We start from the raw sequence: 25,514 nt of genomic DNA on the forward strand, positions 1-25,514 counted from the left end.
AATATTAAATTATGTTTGTGACATTTCAAAAGCAAATCATGAAAAAAAGAAAATTGAATAAATGATGATGAAAACAGTAATTATTTTCATCATCTTTGCCAGGTGGCATAAGTAGGAGAAGTTTAAGGCAATAATATCAAAAGTTTGAAGCAAAATTACTGTTGAAAATGTTTAAAGCTAGCAAAGAAGTCATGAAACCAATACAATGATTTAAAATCTACCAGCAGTAGGTGCTTCATTGTGTACAAACTGTTACCTGCAGACTGATTCTAATCATAAGAGTCAAAACTGCTCTGTCACCAGTTATTGTTCCAGTGTCTCTCTTCAGAAATACAACCAACAGCTTTCAAAATAATATATTAAGATAAAACCCTTAGGATAAAAGCTTTAATGTATGGTGTTGGATTGAGACTGCTGACCAATGAGAACTGACAACGTCACAGCGCAAAAGGACGCGTCACTTCCAAACAGAGCGAAGCTGCTGTGAAGGTGAACACCTGTGCGTCTCCGCTGCCGATTGAGTTGTCAGACCGTAACGGTGCGTTCAAGGACAGCTTAGAAAGAAGACACTCCTGCACTGACACCATAACAACACCGTCACCCACGAGTTGGCCTGATACTTGATGTTTTGGGCGAGAGCGAGGCAGGTGCACGACACCATCGCCACTACGCAAATAAAAATAAGTAAAAACTAATAATTAAAAAAACAAAAAATAAATTCTAACCCTTTATGGTCAAATTTATGGTCCCCAAATAATAATTCATTATTATCCATCTGCATTCGTGTTTTTATTATTTTGCATTCTGCCCACGCATCGTTTAAAACAGCCAACGAAGATATTTTCCTTTCTGACCAGAAGCTATTAGTATGGCTGTGGGTGGCAGAAAACTGAATCTATAAAAGGTGCCACACATGATCCACTTAATTTGGTATCACACCGACGTAACGTGGAGCCTCATCAACACGCGCCTTCATCAGGCTTTTCAGTCAGCCGCACAGTGTGTTTTACAGTGGAAACAGTCCAGTTAAGAATGGAAACAAACACACCCACAGCGCCCCGAGCAGCCTTCTCCTGTATCATGTTATACTGAGAGGCGTTTACAGCTGTTTTGTACAGGACGACATGCTGCGCTGTAAGAACTGCCTCTTTACGACAACATTAAAGCCTCCACGGCCTTTGCAAATAGAAATTATTAGTATTTTAATTTCTTCAAGGGACAGATTTACCTCAGTTATCGACAGTGACCTTGAAAACATCAGAATGGGTTTAAAGTGTCTGTTTGGTTCTGTGTTTATAGTGTTTATAGTGACATTAAACTAAGTTGTTATTTTTATCAACAATAAAAATATATTTTATAAACATTTCTGTGGATTAGTGGGGTGGGCATAAATCGTTTTAAAATTATTAGTTTGATAGTTAACAAAATTAACTTAACGATAATAATTTTTTATTTTAAAAATATTTTAATTAGAATGCAATAAAGAAACAAACGTGTCTATGGAACCTGTGCATGTTAAACGTGAATATCTACTTCAAAATTAGTTTTTCCTGTAAATGTTTATTATTTAATTCTAGAATGAGCAAAATGTGCTTTACTCCATAATTAACAGCGTTGTCGAAATCGAAAGAAGTGCATTCATATTTATCCTTTGCTTCGAGACTTTTTTTTTTTATTCCTTTTGTGAAACACCTGAGTTGCAGCGGTGAAGATGCACGGCCTCTTGCAAGGGGAGAAAAGACTGTCGGTAACGCGTTACAGCACTGTAACAAATTACATTGTCGCTATTATTTTTTGCAGTTGTTGCATTTGTCATCGCCTTCTTTGAGTCTCCAGTGGAGCCTGAATTGCATCCCCTGATATTCGCCCTGGACCGCAGTGAATTAATTTGGTGATTAATGACAGAAAGGTTGGCCTTTATCGGGAGGGAGTTCTCACACTGCTTTGAATTTATCGAGTTAATGGGTGACACAAACACGCTTGGCCCTTCTGATAGTAGATCTGTGATTCCTAAAGATAAGAAGAAAAAACGAAATGTGACGCAGTACTACCATTCAATACACAGCTCCTCACAAAAAGAAGCTTCTTAAATGATTTTTTTAAAGCATTTAACGCGCAATATTTTGGAGAGCGATAACCTAGGAGGCAAAAATCGAAGCGAATCATCCAATTAAATCCCTCAAGAGCTGATGATTGATGGTGTCAGCTGTTCTGCTTCTAATTAACGTTTAAATTAAGCCAGAGGAGGGGAATATGTTTCGGACCAACTTCACTTGAGAACTGAAAGCCAACTGAACCAATAGTAGAAAGGTCTCAGGGTTATTTAGGCTTAAACCCAATTTAAGGTTAATCATGTACAGAAGTCCGGATCTGAGCGGAGCTCAGAGGAGGTCCATCTTTGTGAAGAGCATATAACTACACCTCAAGTAGAGGATTTTTTGCCCCTTTTATAACTATGTTTGATAGATGATATGACTAATAAATATGATACAATGCCCAGATGTTTTTAAATGATTTTGAATATTAAAAATGTAAAGAGAGTTTTGCTAAGACAAAATATATATTTAAAAGTACTCGCCCATGTCTATAAAATCAAACCTTTTTTCTTTTTCTTTTTTGCACAGCAAAATAAAACAAGATTAGCTTCTAACTTCCTTAAATTTCAACCTAATTTTGAATTCAAGTCTGAAGTGTCAGGTTAAATCGCCTTCTTTGTGATATTAATATATTTTCAGGTACCAGCACTTTCTCCAAAACCGTGCACATTTCTGTCCAAATTCCCTAACTGAATTTATCCCCACCAACTCCTGCTCGTTATGGAGAAATATGTATTCAAAGCAGTCACAAAGGGTGGACCTCCAAGGCAGATAATAGAATTTCCTGCTGTTTTATAGCTCTGTCCCTAAACCAATGTCACCATATGCTCCTGTTGGCACAAGATTCTCCGCAGTGGCTTCCTGGGCGGCAGGCTTTACCCAGTGGGGTCACAAAAAATATGACTGTATTGTAAAAATGTTTCTCCAGCGTTTGTAATATTCAGCCCCCGGCCGCTTTCAGCAGGTGGTACTCGAATTCTAATACAACTGCTAAAATATGGTCTGCATTGTTTATTTATCATGAGAAGCTTTTGTTGCGTTTTGCATAAAGAAATGCCCATTAAAGTTGCGCTTGATTCAAGGTGGCGTATGTAAGATACATAATTCTGTATCTTAATATCTGAAAAATGCTAATTTAATTCAGCCGACAAGTCTCATGTAATTCATCTAAACGAATATATCATCCAAATCGTGACAAAGACCACCGAACCTTAAATAAAACAAGGTGTGTCCCTCTGATCAGACGTACCTGCTGCTCTCCCATGCGTCCCACGCGTCCCACGCGTCCTCCTTTCTCTCTCTTTTCTCTCTTTACATCCTAAGCCTCCTTCAGTGAAATTCACATTCTCCGTCCTCAGACTCTGAGCCACAGCACGGCGTCACCTTTATTATTCGCTTGTTTCACGGTACAGCATTAAATTACACTGGAACTCGGGGTTTTACCTGCAGGGAAATACCGGAGCACGTGTGGCATTACCAAAGAGAAACAAAAGAACTTAATCGACAAAACCGAATAAACAACTGAGTCCAGAGATGAAGCTGACTTTCTCTGTTCTTTCATCCTCGAATCTGTCCACAAAATGAAAAGATTTTGTAGCAGACGTGTTTTCCCCAGAGACTTCAGCACATTGCTATTTTTAAATTTATTTTTAAAATATAATGACAATATTTACTCTCAGATTCCTTATTTCCTGTCGTTAAAAATAATGAATAAAATAAAAATCCAAAAAATATTCTATCGTGGTTCTGTTGCATTTTAATATATCCCATAACCGAGTCCCTCAATGTGCTCATTGTGTCTATTTTTAACTCAAATTTCAGTCCAACAAGGCGTCTGTATAACACATTACGCAAAACGTTATATGCGTAATTACGCACAAAAGTGACAGAACGACTAAATTCACATGACGGCAAGAGATTGTTGCTGGTTCTTTCTTCCTCCAGACTTTTCAATAATGCAGAAATGTTGGTGGCTCTATTCTAATGGCTATTAACTCTCCCTTTTTTAGGAGAATACTCCAGCAGAGGGAAACAGATGCATAAACATTTCAGGGCATCTTTCTCCTCGGCAGCAACAGACTCCTCCTATTCCCCACGTCCAATTAGTTATTATGGTCCGGCCCTTTAAGACGCAGCAGCGGGTCAGCAAGTAGTGTAGTGTTTCTCTAATTGAACTTCGCCCAATCAACAATAACTCGTTAGCAGTCGCTTTCTTTTTCTCTCTGCCTGTGAAAGCTTTCTTGCCTTGCAGGGTTTCACCCCCTCCAGCCGGTTACTTCCAAAAGATCTACATGGAACTTGGCAGAGGAACTGGGACTCTGAAGGGAATATAGTCCGGCTGCCTTTACAACTACGCCCGAAGCATGGTTATTTTGGAGGAAGGCTCTTACACGAGCTAAGTTGCAGCATTCGTTTCAAAATATTGTGGAGGTCTACGAGAGCACCAGAGTTAAACTTGTGGACGCTTAAATCTGCCATTTGAATGAAATAATCAACTTTCCTGAAAGCAGCACTTCTTCGGGACTGCGATGACCTCCAGTAAAGACATGAAAGCAGGTTCTGTGTTGCAGTCCGGCGGCGAGGAGAGGAGGCGGGCTCCCTTGGACCAGCTGCCGCCGCCGGCCAACTCCAACAAACCGTTAACGCCTTTCAGTATTGAGGATATCCTTAACAAACCCTCCGTGAAGAAGTCGGTCGCAAGTATCTGTCCGCCCAGAGTGCTTGAGAAAGTGACGGGCTCCAACTCAGCGAGGAACGGGATCACCACTCCGTCCTCGCCGCTGTGCGCGCTGGAGGAGCTGGCCAGCAAAACGTTTAAGGGTCTGGAAGTCAGCGTTATCCAGGCAGCGGAAGGTAAAAACTTTCTTGACCCAATTTTGAGTTTTCGGGAAGGCAGGATAAGCATTCAAACTAGTTTTTAAGGGGAACAAGTACAGTAAATGCGGGATTCAGAACTAAGGTCACTGCTAGCTGGGTTTGTTTTGACTTTTTAATACAGACATGCTAGGACAGCTGCATGGGAATGCGTGTAGAATTCAAGATAAGGAAAAGGACACGGAACATTTACGCATGCAAATATGCGTGCATATCATACATAAACTGATGTAAGTGGGTAATCTTTTGAATATGCTCGTGTCTGTTGTCAAAACATCAAATAGCCACTATGGCCTGCTGCATGCAGCGCTGCGTTGGATTAAATAAACAGATTTTTTTTTTCTTTTTACAACTGACGCTATTTTACATCCTGATTCCTGATGTAGGCCTGCAGCAGAAATATGTAAGCATAGCTATTCTTAGTCAACTCCCTTATTTTTTGCTTGGCTAATGATATGGTGGGAATTGAAAGGTTAATTTCCAGTGCAAATTTACTTCTTTCTTTTTTTTTTTACACAGTATTTAAACCACCCCAAAATGATCGCAGCAGTGGTTACCTTGACTCTGCAGGGTAAAATTTAAATGTCGTCATTAGAAATTAAGTGTGATAAATAGTTTGCTACAAGGAAAATGTCAAAAGCAAGCCCGCAGAGCGTGGTCAGGCCTGTTCTGCACTGCCCTCTGTTGCTGTTGGAGTTTGAGGGTAAGTGACTCTTGCGGCTATTTCATCCCTCTTGTTTTTCTTCTCCCACTCATCCAAGGTCGTGAGCATGTAAATGCTTTTGGACAGAGGCAGACGTCTAAGAAGAGGAGAAAGTCGCGGACAGCCTTCACGAACCACCAGATTTATGAATTGGAGAAGAGGTTTTTGTACCAGAAGTACCTTTCTCCGGCCGACCGTGACCAAATCGCGCAGCAGTTGGGACTCTCCAACGCGCAGGTCATCACCTGGTTTCAGAATCGCAGAGCTAAACTCAAGAGGGATCTGGAGGAGATGAAAGCAGATGTCGAGTCGCTCAAGAAAATCACCCCACAGACCCTGCAGAAGCTTGTCACCATGGACAACATTGAGGACCCCCAGAGTGGGGGCCCCGGGGCCAGATCGCCCAGTTGCTCCCCGACTTCTCAAGGACAACGGGCCTTCCCACAGTCCCCCTCTTCGTCAAGAGGAACCACGGATGAATTCTCGGAGGATGACGAGGAAATCGAGGTGGACGATTGACAGTCAGGGGGGTCTGTGATTCATAAGCAGCAACAACAACAAAATATCAAAAGGGGACATTTTTCTTGCCAAACTTTTGCACGGATGATAGACAAGAGGAGAATACACACATATATAAACATTTCGGGAAAGTTTTTCCTCCCCCATTTTTCTTTTCGTCTTCATGTTAATTTATTATTGGAACTTGTAAAGCCTTCCGGGTCTGTCATTTAAGTTTCACCACAAAAAAATCTGAGGAATCCCTGCTATTCTTTCAGACAGACCAAATTGTTATGGTACAGGAAGACTGATAATTGTATAGACTAAACATTTAAGTATACATTTTATTATTTCGTGATTCAAGGGGGTGGAAAAGTTGTGCAATTATTTTTGCCATTTATTCGCCTTTTTTAATAAAATTAATCGGACGTGACAAATATTTAAATCACACCCCCTATGATTTTTTAAGCAAATAAACCCCAACTTGTAGGTTCATCCTACCTTAAGAGTAGACTTATTTTTTTGTCCTGAGAGAAAGGTGTGTCTGCAAGCTTGGAGGCCTATTCGCAGCGCAAAGAAGGCGTCCATCGCTATCGACTGCAAACTTTTACACGCTCTGAATTCTGTATATAGATCAAACATCCTATGCGATAATTTTATTGTAACATTCTATTTAATCAGCATCTATGTAAATAAAGGTTATATGGTATTTCAAGAAGCTTTCGGCGCTGTTGGATGTGTGATTGTGCACATGAGCCCAAATTTTAAAAATAAACCAGAGAGTTAACTGAAATAAACGGGGTTTGATTTTACATTTTAGAGGGAGGAAAATGGGCCATAATCCCTGTTTTCTATAAAAAAAAATCTTCTATCATAAAGACGCACTAAATAGAATTCAAACGACCTCTGGATTTGCTTTGAGAGTTTAAGAAGACACATAAAACATTCACCCTAAAATTTGCTTCGCTTGGTAAAAACGGGACTTTCTGAATAATTGACCTCTGCTTTCAAGCCTGAAGTGCCATGACTTCAATTAGCAGCCGTCCACCGCCTTTATTCCCATTCTCTCCACCGGCTTTGAATACATCTTGTCGCAAGAAGGTCCCGGTCTGGCTGCGGTGTTAAGAAAAGCTTGCCTCCACCCCTGCGCCATATGTTTTCTTCCTCCTTCTATGAATCGTCTTTAACACAACTAGTGGACATGATTGATTAGGTTAACCCGCCTTTGCCTTGCATAAAACAGCTTCCACCGAGCCGTGGGCAATAATGGCACGCATCTGCCACTCTTGACTCGGGTTTGTTTGGAAAAAAGGAGAAGAAGGCACCAATGAATGGCAAATGGGTTAGTGTGAGGATCCTAATGAATAAACCTCAATGGGAGGCAGTGGAAATGCGACGTGCTGCTGCTGCTGCCAGCCGACCATTTGCAACAGTTTTGTAGCCACACCAAAAGTTTGGTGAATGTGTGTTAGTGAGGGAGGGGAGGTGGCTGCTGTTGTAGTTTATATAATGACAGAACGTAATTTATCTTAAACTGAGTTTCCCTTAAGCTTATGTTCAACATAAAAACCGTCCTGCAGGATTTTTAAAATTGCTTTTCCGCGCTTCCCTTTAAAATATTTTCGAGTTATTTTTTTTTCAATTTAGAAACCTAATCAGATAAGCGTATTCAAATGTATGATTTTTAACCGAAATTAATTTAAAATGCTCTTAATATTTCAGAAGAAAAATCGGATAATTCGCATTCAGTTTGTCGACCATGAAATAAGGAAAATAAAAATGAATTTAACAACATTTCAAATTAAATTAGAAAGAATAAAACATTTTACAAAATAAACGCAAAAGGTATCACATCGTTTATTTATTTATTTTATTGCTAAGAAGAACAGACTGAAAAATGTTTTCTTATTTGAGACAATTGTCTTTTATTTTTAATTGTCCGTTATTAGAAAAACTCACTTCAATCAAAAAAAAAAAGAAGGTGAAACTGAGGGAAAACTAAAGGGCTTGTTAGGACCGAGTTTTTTCTTCTCTTCTTTTGGGCGGGCAGATAAACACAGCAGACTGGCAAACACAATAGAAGTAATCGGCTGGAATCGTGGAGGTTGAAAAGTCAAGTAGGCCTTTTATTATAAAGACACTCTGGCAGCAGGAACAACGCAGGGGATGGAGCCTTAAATAAAAGTCAGTGTAAAATGGATAAAGCTCCCAATAGGATTAACCTCCTGATAAAGCTACAACATTCTCTTTATAAATAACACTTCAATTCATTGTGATTTTTACTGAGCTTATAACAACCGCTTTAATTATTAATCAGATAAATCTCTACAATCCTTTATTTTTTTGTTACAAAGTATCAATTTCATTAATTAAAACTTGGTTTAGAAATAATAATTAACATGTTTAATTGAATTGCTGTATGAATAGCTGTTTTTCTTTGTATGGTAACGTGTACCATCTATTTGACTCTTTTCTTCAAATTGACTTTAAAACACAGATAGTCCTGTGCATCAAGAGACAGCAGGCACTTGGCTTTCAAAGTCACTGGGTCACGTTTAGATGCACATTTATAATTTAGTATAAAGAGGACCAAAAAACCCAGAGACAACCTGTAATGTGGTTAAAAGCTCCAACAGAGAACTGGAAACATATATTTTGGCGTGAAGGTCACAGCTTTAGAAGATTATCGTTTTGTTTGCAACATAAGAGTACCCTGAAGAGACATCCTCAAGGGTGGAAAATCACGTGTGTTTGTTGGGGAGGGGGGGATTTTTTTTTTTTTTTTATAGTAACGTTTAGATGTTATCAAGCTTAATGTAAAAAACATGGAAAATACTTTTTTCCCTCAAGCTCCACCATGAGAAATTCCAGTGATTCTTTACTCAACAGCTGCCTTACTACAGCTTACTGACCTCCACACTTGGAAAATTGTTTTCCCCTTGATGAAGACGAGGATTTCTTCAATATGAACTCTAAAGTTATTTCTAACCTTTGCCCTTTAAGACACATGAACACTGATGTCTGTCCACATCTAGCACAGAACAAAAATATCCTAGATGTTATCTATGCAATATTACACAACTGTTAAACATTTACTGTTATTTTTTTTCTTAATATAAATGTCCAAAAAAGATCTTTAGGAAACCCATCGAGCAGCCCAGCAAACTGTTGCTTAAATGGTTTGGCAGCAACACCACAGCGTACTTAGAAAGAGTAGAGACAGAAGGCTTGTATGTATTATCAGATCATGTCAGGTTATCAGAGACTTTGCTTTCACTCAGGACAAGATCGCATACATCAAAGCTAGTCCGATAACTGAAAAGCACCAAGTGTGCCATCTAGTGCCCATCTGGGAGGATTCGCTTTGCAAGAAGGGCAAAACAGCCACAGAATGTGACAGAGATAAAACTCAGTGCAAAGATAAAACTCCCTCAGTTTTCCCCAAAAGCCATGTGGAAAAATATCCATGTGTTATAGAAAGAAGGGGGGGGGGGGAGGAAAGGAGGTGGTTTTACATTCTGTTATTCCAAAGAGAAAATTCACTGGACTCACTGAACAATATGAAGGTCACCATAAGAAGCGCTGCAGTGACTCTGAAAACAGCAGTTCGGTTGAAACGGGGGAGCTTTCTAAAGCACTTATCTCCAGTTTGGGATGTGAACCACAGATTTGTAACAGAGTGTGGGAGCATGGTGCTTCATAGATAGGGGCATTTATCAGGTATGCAGGACCTAATGAAAACTTTTGCTGGTTTCAGGGATTGTTTGAGACCATATAATCTCAGGATGCGTCGCCACAAATTTCGTGATTTTTAAAAATCTGTATATTGCAGGAATCCTAACTTATGAGTTGAAATGTTTAACTGCTAAGAAAAAACAACAACAACAACAAAAAGTTGTAACTAAGTGACTTTGAGGACAAACACTTTAAGGTTCAGACTTTTTATATTACTGAATTACTTCGCAATTTTCCTGACCTGCTTTGTAAATAAAAGCAAACAATTCATGTGGATGACTGGAAAACACACACACACACACACACACACACACACACACACACACACACACACACACACAGTTGCATAAGCAGTGAGCTTAAATGTGCATGTAGGGATAATCCTGAGTAATCTACACACTGACATGTTTACAGAGAACTACCATGCAGGGGAGGGATAGTAGTTGTTTCCAAGGCGCTGAATATCGCTCAGATTACAGTAAGGTCAATTATAAAAATGGAAAAGACATGGCATGGCTGTAAATCTAGCCTGAGCAGGCCTGTGAGAGAGGAAACCAAGTGGTCTGTGTCAACACAGAAGCAGCTACATGGCTGAGATAGGAGACGCATATTCACACTTCCTAATATTAGGAGTCACAGGTTTCTGACTGGACAAAAAAAACTACTGCTGTGGGGCGTGGGCGACTATTAAAACCACGATCTTTGAAACAATCATACACCCAACTTTTCTGTGAGAGGCCCCAGAAAAACTGAAAATGCAAAAACCAGTGTGAAATGTGCTGCGCTCTGCAAACAAACTTAGAAGATGTTTTATTTCAGAGATAAACTACCTGCAGAAGCATGAACAGTTTTCTCATGGAAGATGGGGAAATAGTCCAGATGTGTAAAGCATGGCAGACGTATTCGGGGCTGTATCTGCAGCCAAAACGGATTTTACTTTAATCATGAAAGTGGGGAAAAAAGCTAAGGAATCTGATTTTGTTTTTCACATTTGATCTTTATATCTTCTGCACATCATTTATTTTGCTAGTAGTCATTTAAAGTTTAAAACTTAAACTAAAAAAAAAAAGAAATCATGAAAAACATCCAATAACTTCATGGCAAAACAAGTAATGATTATATATTTTTAATGTAAACATAGGAAAATAATTTGTGTTCAATTTTGAAATTAAACGAAACACTGCACTCACAGTGCCAACACATGGCTGCAGTTAAGCTATTTGTTGACAAGTTTTAATAATAAGGCACACAACCCCCCTCCCCCTCCAAAAAAACCCAACCCCCCCATAAATAATATGGTTTCACAACTGCAGCCGTAACCTCACTAATGATTATGGATTTGTACGCAGGGAAAAGAAAATCCACTGCTGAGTGGATTTTCTTCATTGCCAACTGGATCATAACTCACACGTACTGAATAACTTATTGCAGCTTTTATCAAGATATTAAATCAAACTGCAATGAGCACCAATCTCTTTGTATTCTGTCCACAACCCTCCATTCAGCCTGTCAGGTGATGTGTACAATAAATAATGAATTAGACACCGAGAACCTTTTGCGTATGCAGGCCTTATGCTGATGGAAACATCTACCCAGTCATTAACACAAGCTCATTTTTTCCATTTAAAATTTTATTTTCAAAAATACAAAACAAGGAAAATAAGTATATGTACACAAACACTATTAAAATAGAATATGTATTGTACAAAATATGTACAGCTTTTGTCCAACTGAAAAACAAGTCCTATCTGTTCCTTTTGTCCTTGATGGTGTAGTGAAGAACTAATGGCTGGGCCTAAAGGGAAAAGATATTGCAGTATTTAAAGTGAGATATACATAACCATACACATCTTGCACAGATAACGCAAAACCTATCCCACTACTTCCAGACCGTGTTTTATTCAATTGAAACAGATTGTTTTAACAGTTATTTTTCAAGCTATGACTGGAATTTTTTATTATACATCTTAAAACTTTCTCCTTATTTACCAACTGAATTCTAGTACAAAGGAATTGTTCAGGTGTAAAGAAATGTGTGGCATTTATCTGTGCTAGCTGACAGTGGGTGCACTGTACCTTGCCAAACCAGTGTGAGAGCCATAACCGCTTCATGGTCATGTGATCTGGCAGAAACTCGTTATTGAACAGCATCTGGACCTGTAGGGAGGCCATACAAACAGATGTGAAGAAAAACTTGATATAGACTTCTATTACTTCTTTCTTCACTGAAAACATGACTGGGCAGCTTGCGTTAATGACACTGCTACTGTCATGGACTAAACTACTTTATTCTGAATTTTTTAAATGGAATTTGTCCCTGAGAGACCTTAATGAAAACAAAAACAACCCAAAAACATAATAGCACATTTGTTTGACCAGTGTGTCCAGGCTTTATTAAGTCTATATGTGATGGAAAGAATACAAATCTATTTTGATCCTTTTGTAGCACACATGAGGAAAATACAGCCTGAGAGCTGGAACTGACAGAGCAAGTCAGCTAAGGTCCTAACAGTAAAACACTATACTAATGTTATTATTACTGCATATAATACAGCCCTCTTTGGAAGATTAACCAACATTTTAATTAGCTTTTTTTTTCTGTCTGAGAATCTAAAACCTATCTCAGTGAAACACAAGAAAACAAAATGGGCAAGAAAGAACAGACAAAGATAAACACAGAAATGGCTTATGTTATGAATGCGCCACAATGACACCCGCAAACAAAACATTCAAGTAAGGACGAGCAGAAACATTAATAGGTAGAGTTGTGATTTATAATGTAAAGATAAAATGATCTTAATGGAAATTAAATTAAGTCCGACTTAACCATTTTGACACAAATAAAGGTAAACAGTAAGTTCTTTACTTCTTAAACAAGGATGCAGCTTTATTGTGTCTGTTGGGTTTACCAAGATGTGACACAGTTTAACACATTTAAACTGAAACATGTGGTATGTCGTTAATTATTAGTAGCGCAAATGCAAACAGGAAAAAAGCCCTTTAAGGTATGTAGTCCTGGGGTGAAATTCTAGCTATTATTAGAGAAATTCACTGGATTTTTTGGTCTGAAATCGACAAACATGTCTAATAAAGATTAAAAATTAATTGTAATTAAGGGCCAGGATAAGTTGACCCTGTAAAAAATAAGCATGAGGGATCAAGAGTGGGGTTGGTTAGACAGATCAATTATTTTACACAGTAATTAAAACAAATAACTTTTTATATCAGGGAAGAACAAAAATGCTGGGAAATAATATTGTAATGTTACAGTTTGATGAGATAAAAGAGTATGGCTGACTTACCTGGTGTTTTTCTACGTTTAATCGATGACAAAGCACTTTCCGTAGGTGCCTCACTTCTGCTCGAACAGAACAGCGAACAAACTTCTGCTGCAGAGATAAAGTCAAACAGTGCACTGTAAAACTTCAGACAAGCAATATAATGAGTCATTAACATGTTCAAACTGAAAATAATTCAAATAAATTATGGCCAGCTGCACATTTATTTTACTGCATAGCCTCCTATAACCCCAGGGGAGATGTTCAGGGACTGTTCTTGTTTATTCTGAAGGTAAATATGTCAAATTTATACCTTTTTCTTAAAAAAAAAAACTGTAAAACTGATAAACTGGGCTCAGTTAAACTTCTGGACTTTAACACTCACACTTTGTATTGATGGAGGAACTGTTGCAGGGTTGAGTCAAAGTTTTATACCAATAGTTATAAAAAGTATTTATAGATTTGTCTGTAAAGCTAGAAAAGCACGCCTCTGTCTTAACAGTGGTCTTAAATTTTGTCCTTAAAATAATAAAATGTTTATAATATCAACATTTGTACAGTCTCACCCACTCTAACCGTGTTTTGTTACAAAAGCACATTTCAAGTATTAAGGAAATATAAACTAAGATAAATTAGATGGGAGTGAAACACCAGGGTGTGGCTTATTCGTGTTACAATTAGATTTACAGTGAAGAAAAATTCTGCTTCCTGCTCGACATTTTCCAGTCCCGACTGACTTATTCGACACTCTTAAGCCACGGTGCTAAACTTACTTATCCCCACGAAAGCAGGGTGAGTTTTACTGTTCTTTTTGTAGAACTCAGAAATTTGCTTTAATTATTTCACGTCTCAGTAAAAAAAAAAAAAACAACGCAGACTACGACTGCAAATGCAGAGTAGTGAGAAAGTGGTCAGGGTGAAGTACAACTGAATATAGTCACTAATTTTTTCAATACTAAAAGTTGTGATGAAACACCTAAACAACAAAGCCCAAATCTGCCTTATTATGAAATTGAACCCATGCAAAATCAAAATTAACTCTCCCAATCAAACTCCTCTTAAGTGGAAGAGTTTAGGAAATGGGCATGGCTTTGGAATCACATGAACGTCTGTGAAACAATGGTGCCCTCTGCTGGAGAAACAAGTCATTGCACTTTTGATGATTTACAGCAGCGGTCCCCAACCCCGGGGCCACGAGAGTTGAGGCTTGGCTGTGAAATTTATGGGTTTTGTCGGTTTTTGTCATCATTTTTTATCGTTAACTCGGTTTACCCGGGTCTTTTCCTGTGTGTTATGAATAAATCTTTTTTTTTTGTACCAGTACTGGTTTTATTTTGTTATATTTATCTGCGACACCTGAAAGGCCGGCCCGTCACATAAACCGATCCGTGGCACAAAAAAGGTTGGGGACCGATGATGTACAGCATGTTTGGATTAAATGGATCCCCTAATAATCCTTATACCCAACCTGAACTGGACAATAAGTTCCATTTTACTTTGTACTTATCTGTCCTTCAATAAATTTGTCAATCAAAATTAACCCATTAAACCAAAATATGGAAATGTTTAGTAGGCAACATTTCCACCAATATATTTTTCTTTTTTCCATGTTTCATATTGTCAAAATACTGTGCAATAGACATTTGGCTGCTACATTTCGTTAATGAGTATATTTCATTGCTTACTTATATATTCTGTATTTATATATGTATAATAATAATAATACATTTTATTTAAGAAAGTGCCTTTCAAAACACTCAAGGACATTGTACACAACCAAAAACAACAACAAACATAACAATTATGTATGTATAAATTTAAATATATATGTATATATTTAAAATTTGTTGTTGTAATGTACAGAAGCAAAAGTAGAAAAAAAAACTGTCTGTCCAAATATATATGGACCTGTCTATATACAGTACGCTGAGTACAAGTTTTGGCTTTCCAGCAAAAGGAAATCCCCTGAAACGAAATAAGAACATTTCACCATTTCTGTAAGTGTGGGTTTCAATTTACTGCATAAAATAATAGTTTTTTGCTTGTAAAGTTGAGCATTCCAGGTTTGAGAAACACTGTCCGAAATATATATAGAGCAAAGATCCATTGAAGCCATTCTAGTAGCAGCCTTCATTTTCCATGAATCCAAACGGTTTGGCCCAAAGAATAGATGACATAACAACGAGTAAGCGGTTGTGCACTTAGAGAGCAAAAACTTGACAAGTATACATTAATAGATCTGGTCCCCAAAGCAATTTAAAACAATGTATTAGTTCCAACTATTTAATGATACACTTCTTTGTGATGTTTGATCTAACACAGCTTGTTTGACATAAGGACCTCAACACTAACCACTGCTAACATTACCCAACAGCTTAAGCCTCCGCTTTCAATACGTGGGCCAAAGATACTACGAAAATCCAGTTATTGAGAAAGAAGCAGTTTGGTTGGGAAATAAAGAATGATTATATGCCTCACTGGTGTATTTCTCCCACTTATCCCTGTCTCTCTGTGAGTGTGATGTTTCATCAGCAGCCAGACAAACCAGACCTTCTATGTCCGCACTTGTCACTGTGCCATGTATTTGCTGTACAGTTAAGTGTGGAAATAACTTGTAAAAGCTTCAAAAAAATGTGCCCCGGAGACATGTTTGAAAGAGGCCACTTTAAAAGCAATAATAAACACTTAACAATCTCACAAAGTAAAAAGACTTGCTGATGTACGTTTATGGTACTCTATCAGGGCTTATTAGTGACTTACCTGAAGAGTAAGCTTTGTTTTATCTTTTTTTTCAGCTAGTGATGAACTGAAACACAAGAAATAAAGAGCTTTGAAACATGCATGCTTTGTTAAAACAGGTTTATCTTGAACCTCATAGCTTACAACATGCAGACTAATATAATCACCTTCATATTTACATTCTATCAGCCTTATCTCAAATAAATATTTTATTAAAGTACACACAGATCACTTTAAGATAATCCATTACAGGCAAAAGTACAGCCTACCTTAACCTTTCTAAACACAGTGAAACCTGCTCGTCGTATCTGTAGAAGTGAGCTTTTGAGTGGTCAAAGCTTGTGTAAGGTACTGTAGCATCTGGTACACCATCTAGACAGAAAAAAGACAATCACAGCAAAAATTGGAGTGTTGAAATGTGCTGCAGTAAATGTCTCAGAGTTGATTTTAAGCCTCAAAGTGTGATTTAAACACTTTCTGACTTAAATTGTACTCAATGTTGGAGTTATTTGACAAAATGTATCCCATCATTGTTGATTTAACTCTTAAAAGAGAAAATTCCAAATTCTGAAACTCTGCACAGAGGTTGGTTAAAAATGTTAACTCTGTCATCAGTTAACTTAATAGCTTTAACTCTGTATAGAGTTCATTTTGAACTCAAGTTAAGCCCAGCCCTCCCAGACACCCCCAGTGCGGACATTTTTCTTCATCAGTTGGAGCCTCATGGAAGAACAGTACTGATTTTGCACCTGCATGCAGTTCTACAGGGTAAGTAGAACTTACAAAGATAGTTAGAAACTGGTGCTATAAAATGTATTTTGTGCATTTAAAAGATTTAAACAAAGAAAATATGCTAGCTATTGGCGCTGGCAATAAAGAGTTAACGCAAACTGTTAACAGCCTCTAACTATCTATCTATGTTACAGATCACATTCAAGCTGTTAGTGATGAAAAAAACCAAAGTAAACTGTTCAGGCTGGCATTAATGCCCCTCTATTGTTCGATGTTTTGTGGAATTTGACATGCAGTTTGACATCAAAAGAACTGCAAAAAAAATAAAGGCAACGTGCTGTTAACAGTATTCACCGATCATGGTGAGATACACTAAAAAGTATAATCAAGCACTTTATATTCAATTGAACAAATTATTTGACATTTTCCTTTTCTTTAGTGTTTCCTGACCTGTCTTCTGCTTCTGAGTTGCCTGACTCCAACTCAAGCTTCAGCTCACGTGCCTCAACTATAATCGTAGATGAGGTCCCATGCAAGAGATGCAGAGTTAACAATACTGCTGCAGTATTTGCTAAACAGGTTGCTACAAAGCTTGACACTTGTGCTTTGTTTTTTCCTCTCAAGTTCCTAGAAAGATTCCTTATTGCCAGGTTTTTCCTCAATGTTCATTTTTCTCTTTTTGTTTGTTTTTTCATTTTTAATAGTTAATTGAAACTGTCTTAGGAAGTAAGTTTGGTGGTGACCAAGTAAATACAGGAATACCAAGCAACAAACACCACGAAGGATGCCACAAGATGACAAATGGTTAACATACTTGTGGCTCACATGATTGATAGTCATGGGTATGTATTCAGTGTATGTTGTGTTCTTTATAGTTGTGCCAAATAAATGCATACTAACTGACTGAATTTAAAAAACTTTAAAATTTCTTGTGTATCTCTAAAAATTGATCTACTTTTTACAACTTTCAACTTTAACTTTCCCTGTTTTCATTGTAAAACAGATCAGTACATTTGATGAAATTGTATTAATTTTGTGTCTTTTCATCTTCAGCCTTTAAACAAGAAATGTCATCGCTGTTGTTGTTGTTACATCTCCTTCCACCACCACCAGGAGGACAAAGGTCCAAAAATCAGCGCAAGTGATGCAAGTCAGAGACTTGTAGTCTTTCATAAGGTAATTATATCATGAAATTTCAATAATATGTCTTTGAGCAATCTCTTCTATATTTATTTATTTATTTCTGTATTTGGACATCATTTCTGTGAATAATTTTCAGTTTCCTTATGTCAACCCCAGTCATGCTGCAGTCTGGAAGAGCATCTCTGCAATTGATGCTCTTCCAGAGGAGGTATGGTTGCCAACCATACCTCCTCGCTGTCAGGCATCAGAAGAGCAAGACTGACACCTTCTACATCACAATGGATAAGCATCTCACATTCCATGCCAGGCAGCCACTCACTTGGAGCATTTGATGAACTTTTCAAAGCACACTTTGTGTTTAATTTGTCCCAAGATAATATAAAGCTGGACTTGTTATTTCCAGTGCAGTTGAAGAAGACCTGCCTGTCTTTTGCCAAACAAGTGATTTACTTTTGGTTGAGATGTCATCTTTTTATGGGAAACATGTTGTTTACAGAGTGTTTTGATAACCATCTATATGCATTCAGAGTTGTACATACTGAGGAGAGATGCATAGTGAAAATGTCAAAAATAAAGTTTTATAAACCTTTCGATATGCAAAGGTCATACAATGTTTCAGATTAGACAGTCTACATTGTACCCTCTTAACAATTTTTAGATGACAAAATAAATGTCCTTTTTGGGAAAATTTATTGTGTGCAATATAATTCTTTCTCAGAATTTAATTTTAACACTTTCCAGTGTAGAAAGCCTGATACTATAGGGAGTGAAGCCAACACTAACCAGAAGGTTAAAAACTGTATCTCAGCAGAGTCACTTATTCAGTCTCTAAAGTGTTACTTTAACTCTGTTTTGAGAGTTAAAACATGAACTCTGGCACAGTGTTAAATATTTTAACTATTTCAAAAATGTTGATTTAACTCTAAAGAGTGTGGAGCTATATAAACCCTGAAAAAGTGTTGAAAATGACTCTGTGGGAGTTCATTTAACACTGGTCTTTTTGCTGTGTGCAGTTTGACTCAGGGCAGACAATCACCACCTCTGTCACTAACTGACTATGGTGCTCAGGACTTGCAAAAAAGCATAAATGCTTGAAATTTGATGATAACCTTGAAAAAGAATTTGCAGCTGTGGCCAGTGTGGCATAATTCTGTCCAGTATATCAGCCAAAAGGTAAGATTTGTGTTATTAAGATAAACATCAGTCTCATAGTCACTCATTAACTAATTCAAAACCACTGCATTATTTGATAACAGCTTGGTCAATATGGCATGATTTGCATTCAACCAATTAATGCACTGGATTCCAGATAGTGTCTTTTTGTATAATGCTGACAGATGCAAGAATAAAATGAAGACTTACCATCTCCAGCAGGTTGAATGACTCTCTCTAATCCACGTGACTGATAAAATTCCTTTATTCTTTTGTCTTCACCTAAGCAAACACAACAAAGGATTTTACTAAGAAAATCATTCAAATGTGAAAGGCAGCAACTCATAAGAACAGCCTACATCACTTAAAAACTTCATTCTGTTAAAGGATGCTTTCATTTGGTTATTACTCCAGCATTCACTTGCTTGGCAGGTGCAAAACAAGCACACGTGCCTTGAAAAACTAACCGACTCCAACTATAACTAGCAAATAGTAGAGAGCAGTTTTGTTTACATACTTTCTTGTAATCCAGGCACCAGTTTGTAGACAATGTCTTGCATCACTCGATCCAATTTGAGGTTGAGTAACGGCTGCGTTTCATGAATTTTGATGTTGCACATTGGACAATATTTGCTTGTTTGCAAATACTTTACGATACAACTTTTACAGACTGTAGAGGAAAAAAAGAAACAGAGATATTTTCTTCACATTATGCTGATAACAGACAGTTTAATAGTGCCTGTGAAATGGCATTAAGGCTGTTGGCAGCAAATGATATTAGAATAAATGATCATTTGGCTCTGTTAACACTCACAGGTGTGTAAACACTCTGTTATTGTTGTGGCATCTATGAAGTAGCCTGCACAAAGGTAGCAGACAATGTGTTCGTTCAGGTCCTTGATCTTCAACTTCACTTCCTCCTGTGGAGACAAAAACAAAGTGTTTTGACAAGCTGGCTACTTTGTTAGGTGGAACTGCTTGTTTACACAAATATCTAGCAGGTCATATGGCAGCAACACGAAATTTAGGCATGCAGACATGGTCAACAGAGCCTGCTAAATTTAAACCCCAGTATCAGAATGGAGGGGAAAAATGACTTGAAGTGATTTTCAATATGGCATGGTTCTTGTTGCCAAAAGGACTGGACTGAGTATTTTGCTACTCTATTGGGATTTTCACACACAAACATCTCTAGGGTTTATAGACAATGTTTCCAAAAAGAGAAAATGCCTCAGACTGCTTTGACAACGAATCACTCATGAAACCAAGGTATGCAGAAGAGCATCTCTGAACATGTCAAACCTTGAAGCAGATGGGCTACACCAACAGATGGCCACACTGGTGCCACTATTTTCAGCTAAGAGCAGGATATAAAACTGGACATTGTGTAACTAACACAAAAGCATAGATCCATCCTGCCTTGTATCAATGGTTTAGGCTGGATGTGGTCCAGTAGGAAAAGGCCCTATGTCACAAAGTACAAATCTTTGCTTATTATGTATTAGAGCTGGGCGATATGAGATTTTTTCATATCACGATATGTTTTTTTTCATTTCAGGCGATAACGATATCTATCACGATATAAGCCAAATAACTATATTTGTAAGATTTAAATGTGCCGTTGCTCACAAGTAAAATGTGAAATAATCAGCAGCTTGTTTTGATTTAAATATTTATTTCTCATAATAAGTTCAACAGGGTACATGTACTTAAGGAACATGAGACTTTTTCAGATAAATAAAGGCAAATATTGCAAACTACACAAAAGGCAGCCGCTAAAGCGTCTAAGTTTCAAAATAGAACAAACGAAATAGACTACTAAATTGTCAAATCCACTTAGAAACAAAATATTAATTCTAAAAATAAATCTTAGTTTGTTTTACAGAAGAACAGACAAAACTGACTAACTTTTGTCAATATCAAATAAACTGAGAACTAAAAGGAAATTCTCAATCTCTCCTTGTTGTATAGCTGAGCTTTTCAAACAGTTTTAACAGTTACTTTAGTCTGACAAAAGCCGAATGACGAATTAGCGCTTCCAGTCAGAGACTGAGGCTACGTCCACACGTACACGGGTATTTTTGAAAACGGAGATTTTCCGTTTTCGTTTTAAAAAATAATCCCGTCCACACATAAAGGGAGAAATGAAGGAAAACGCTGCTATGAACATGCCAAAGCAGCAGGTGGCGCTAGATTCCTAACCGTGCCGATATGCTGGCCAATCAGAAGTCTAGAAGCCTCGGTGGGAAAAAGTAAACAAAGCTGGGGCATAGAAGCAGAACCGAGTCGTATGTGCGGAGGGACAGTAACTGTGTGTATATGTAAGCATTTAAACACTGCAGAGAGTAGAATTAACAGTAACAGTATTGTAGAAATTCATTTCACCGAAACAATAACGTGGCGCACAGTGTGACGCATGCACCAGTTTATTGTATTTCCAGACTTGTTTTCGGCACAATTTACAGTGCACGCTACTCTGTTTTTTGTCAGACTTGAAATAGCCGAAATACCTTCACACTACGGAACTTCTATGGCTCTTCCGTTCGACAATCTCTCCGGCGTTGGAACCATCATCTGTTTTCTCTTCGGTCACGCTCGGTTGATTTTTCTAGTCGGCACACTCATTTCCTCCATTACGCGCTGGCTCCATTACCCGCTGGCTGCTTCCCAAACAAACACACGTGCGGCTTGGCACTTGTGCTGTACGTAACAAGTCACGCGACGTGACGCTGCGGCTGTGATTGGTTCGGCTCTGCGCTACTTAATTTGGATTGGCTGACCTTTTTTTTTTTAAGAGTACAAGAGCGGCGAGGTCTATCGCGATAGCTTAATTTCTCTATCGAGTAAAAGTTATATCGCGATACATATCGTTATCGTTCTATCGCCCAGCTCTATTATGTATGTATGAATTGTGTCATTTATGGGAAATATTTAAAGTCAAAATAAAAGTACATAAAACTGTAAAGATTCTTACAAAAACACTGCTTTTATGCATTTATGTCACAACATTGATGTCTAATTTCTTTGAATGTAATGGTTATTGTGATACCCGTAGTAGAATTATACTTACAAAACAGTAAGGGTATAATTCCAGTGAAAACACTGCTGTGAAATATAGCCAAAGTCAAAGGGCATATGGCCAGTGTTTAACAAAACAAATAAACCACTGATTCATTTGAGTTGTTGGTCTGATGAAGGCTGTTCCATAGTTTAGGCACTACATGTACAAAAATCAAAATTATGATTGCCTCTGGATTTAAACTAAGAACATGGAAAAATAGGGAACAGCTTATAAGCCTTGATGAGATGAGAGAAGGACTGCTGGCAAAAGCAAGCAAAAGGCCATAAAAAGAAACTCTGCATTTAAATAACAAGAGCTATGGATGAAGGCACTATCAAACTAGAAAGCTTACTTAAAAATCTGAATGAGCTGGGATTTTCACAAGATAAAGGTAACAGACTATTAAGGACAACTTTGTAGTGCAGTGTATTCCCCTCTTTCTAAAGGAACAACAGAGACCAAATTAAAATGTCCCCTACAGCACAATTCCTGTGGAGTCATAGTATGCGGTCACTGCAAAGGTCGAGCATTCTGACTTGTACTGTTTTTATATCCATGCGCACAATGGGCCTTTGAATGGTGATTCTGCAATTAAGCCCAGTTGATCTACATACAGTTTTTGTGGGTTTTGCTATATTTTTAGCAGACATTTTTTTTAAAGTTTCAGAAAATTTAATATTTAAAAAACTTAGAAAGGTGCAGTACTGAAGATTTTCTTTGGAATGGAAAAGGCTCTTTAGTGGGTGCCATTTTTTTTAAATGTATGAAAACTCGGAGTTTAAAGCTGAATTTAACAAGAACTTTTTTATAACTCATCCCTGTAGACAAGTGTCTGTGTTTTGCTCAAGTAGTCAAACATGAAAACGGGTTTGTCCAGCTCAGAGAGGTGCTGCGCTAAGCTGACCCTGACCTTTGACCTCTGTGGGAAAGACCCACGAACCGAACAAAAACAAAAGAAAGTTTTCCTACTAGTGGCGCCGGTGAATATTGATACAAAACATGGGTTAAACTGAAACAAAGGGGGACATTTTAATAGAAAAGTGGAATGATGTTTGTCACGTTTTTGCACAGATTTGGTGGAAACTACGGGCAGCATCGCGATGAAACATTGAAAATCGAGTAAAAGCAACGAAGCGTTCTCTTACTAACAACTGCGTACGATCAAATCAACCACAAACCAACAGCAGTTCGAAACGAGAGCCGTTACTTCATTACACAACGAGAAAGAACCCACGGAGTGCAACGATCGTTACCGCCCCACTTCACTCACACAAGGCTTGAATTAAATGTAAATAAACAAAAAAACCCAACTTGAACTGAGAATAAGTGCTAAATGTGTGCTCTGGAAAAAGCAAAATAACAGTTAGTTGAAAAGGTTTCAGCACGCTGCTCTACAAAACAACACGATCGCACTCATGCCCTCTACGCATGCTCAAGCACGTCTCTCCTCGCAGCGCTTCAGCAGCATCGCTCTCCTCTCTCTCCATCAGCGCCGCGGAGGCGACAACGATCTGCCGCTAATACGTGGGATTAAGTCCCCCTTGCTACACTTCGACGCTCGGTACCTTCCCCCCTCTGTGAGGACGAGCTCAAGTAACACCAATACTCACCTCGTTTCGCAGTGGGTCCAGTTTGTAAACGGACTGTAGCTGATTTCGTAGCCGCATCGCTATGGCCATCGGACCTTGCTCCGCCATCTTTGGGACTTATGCTAAGTTCCGGGTAAACCGGAAGTGGCTGTGGTGGTGTTAAGTTGAGGCGGGGAGCTGCGAAATGAAATAGGAGAAAAACGAATTTTAAATAAGGACAATAAAAGAATAATGACTTAAAGAACGAGTGGGAGCAAACGCCGATTTTTTCCCCAATGGAAACATAAAAAACCCCCACAATTGTTATGAAAAAAATATTATTTAAATAAGGGCGTGAGAGTGTGGGAAAAGGCTTAAAAACTAAAGATAATACTAAATAGATAATAAAATGGTGAAATACGTGGCTGAAACTAAATTAGTCATCTGTTAGCTAAACTGTCAGAAAGACGTGTACGCTCACTGGCAACTTTATTAAGTACACTTTTTAGTACCAAATTGGACTCCCTTTAACCTTCGGAACGGCCTTAACTCTTTTTGTCTGAGTCAATATGATACTGGAAACATTAGAAATTAGAGATCTTAGAGACTGTTGTACATACTGACATAATAACATCTGAGAGTTGCCGCAGATTTGTGAGCTGCACATTCTTAGTGTTACTCTCCCATTCCACCTAATTTTATTAGTGCTTTTGGATTAAGATTTAGTAATAGTGGAGTCCATATGGGTACAGTTACATCAACAGTATTCAGGAAGGCTGGGACATTTATATTGTGTTTAATTGGTATTAAGGAGGTTAAGGTTTGCCTAGAAAATATCCCTCACAGCATTACACCACTACTACCAGCCTGAACCATTGATACAATGGCAGATCAATGCTTTCATGTTGTTTATGCCAAATTCTGACTCTACCATCTCAATTGAGACTTAATTTCTCAGTTGAGTTCAATTCACCTCATCAGGCCAGGCAACATTATTCCATTCCATTATTCTGTTGTCCAGTTTTGGTGAGTCCATGCATATCGTAGCCTCAGTTTCCTGTTCTTAGCTAACAGGGGTGACACCTGGTGTGGTGTTCTGCTGCTGTAGCCTAACTGCTTTAAGTTTTGATGTGCTGTGCATTCAGAGATACATACCTTTGTTGTAGCAAATGGTTATTTGAGTCACTGTTTCCTTCCCATCAACTCAGCATTCTCCTTTGGCCTCTGACATTTTCACCCAGAGAATTCCCACTCACTGGATATTTTCTCTTTTTTAGACCATCCATCCATTCGCTTCCACTTATCCTTTTCAGGGTTGCGGGGGGCGCTGGAGCCTATCCCAGCTGTCATAGGGCGAGAGGCGGGGTACACCCTGGACAGGTCGCCAGTTTTTTTTTTGGCCATTCTCTATAAACCCTAGAGATGGTTGTGTAAGAAAATCTCAGTTGACTGGCAGCTTCTGAAATACTCACATTAGACTGTCAAATTTAAATAATCTTTCTTCCCCTTTCTTACGTTCTGTTTGAACTAATGTAGGTGAGCTTGACCATCTCTACATCTCTAAATGCATTGAAATTCATTGACATTCAAATATCTAACCAGTTGGCTGATTAGATTTGTGTACCTAATGAAGTGACCAGTGAGTATTTGTGTTATTATGAAGTTAAAGGTTACAGAAAATGGTTGTAATTATGATTAATTAAAATGAGTTGAAATAGTCAAGCAATGGACACATGGTAATGGAAAAAGAGGCTAGTAACATTTTTAGCTAAACATAAGCGATACATGTCTAGAACATCCAGGATCTGTCTCCAAATGGTAGTAGGAGTGTAATGTTTAGTAAACTTTGTCACTGAGATAACAGAAATGGACGTTCATGTTAAAATCCTCACAGATCATTTTAAGTCCAACCCACCTGTAGCGAGGATCTTTTTC

The 25,514-nt window shown here is 38.1% G+C and overlaps 2 protein-coding genes across 3 annotated transcripts; one reads left to right on the plus strand and one right to left on the minus strand.

Annotated features, from left to right (window-relative positions):
* The first annotated feature begins 4,271 nt into the window (after positions 1–4,271).
* lbx2 (ladybird homeobox 2) lies at positions 4,272–6,883 on the plus strand. The gene is made up of 2 exons (XM_085435428.1): positions 4,272–4,949; positions 5,732–6,883. The coding sequence occupies exons 1-2, from the start codon at positions 4,625–4,627 to the stop codon at positions 6,190–6,192; spliced, it is 786 nt and encodes a 261-aa protein (XP_085291554.1). The 5' UTR covers positions 4,272–4,624; the 3' UTR covers positions 6,193–6,883.
* Positions 6,884–11,516: 4,633 nt separating this feature from the next.
* pcgf1 (polycomb group ring finger 1) lies at positions 11,517–23,759 on the minus strand. 2 transcript variants are annotated; one of them, XM_085469613.1, is made up of 9 exons: positions 23,622–23,759; positions 19,765–19,870; positions 19,468–19,620; positions 19,161–19,232; positions 16,193–16,295; positions 15,945–15,990; positions 13,209–13,292; positions 11,983–12,063; positions 11,517–11,701 (listed from the first exon to the last, which is right to left on the minus strand). In XM_085469613.1, exons 1-9 carry the CDS (start codon positions 23,706–23,708, stop codon positions 11,651–11,653), a joined length of 783 nt encoding a protein of 260 aa, XP_085325739.1. In that variant the 5' UTR covers positions 23,709–23,759; the 3' UTR covers positions 11,517–11,650. The 2 variants fall into 2 exon arrangements, with proteins under 2 accessions (XP_085325739.1, XP_085325728.1); XM_085469602.1 differs by having other exon boundaries at positions 13,209–13,295; positions 23,622–23,758.
* Positions 23,760–25,514: the final 1,755 nt, after the last annotated feature.

The sequence above is a fragment of the Copadichromis virginalis genome, linkage group LG2 (genome assembly GCF_057382275.1).
Source record: "Copadichromis virginalis isolate Kocher_CV1m ecotype Utaka linkage group LG2, C_Virginalis_male_GT1.1, whole genome shotgun sequence".
NCBI classification, from domain to species: domain Eukaryota; kingdom Metazoa; phylum Chordata; class Actinopteri; order Cichliformes; family Cichlidae; genus Copadichromis; species Copadichromis virginalis.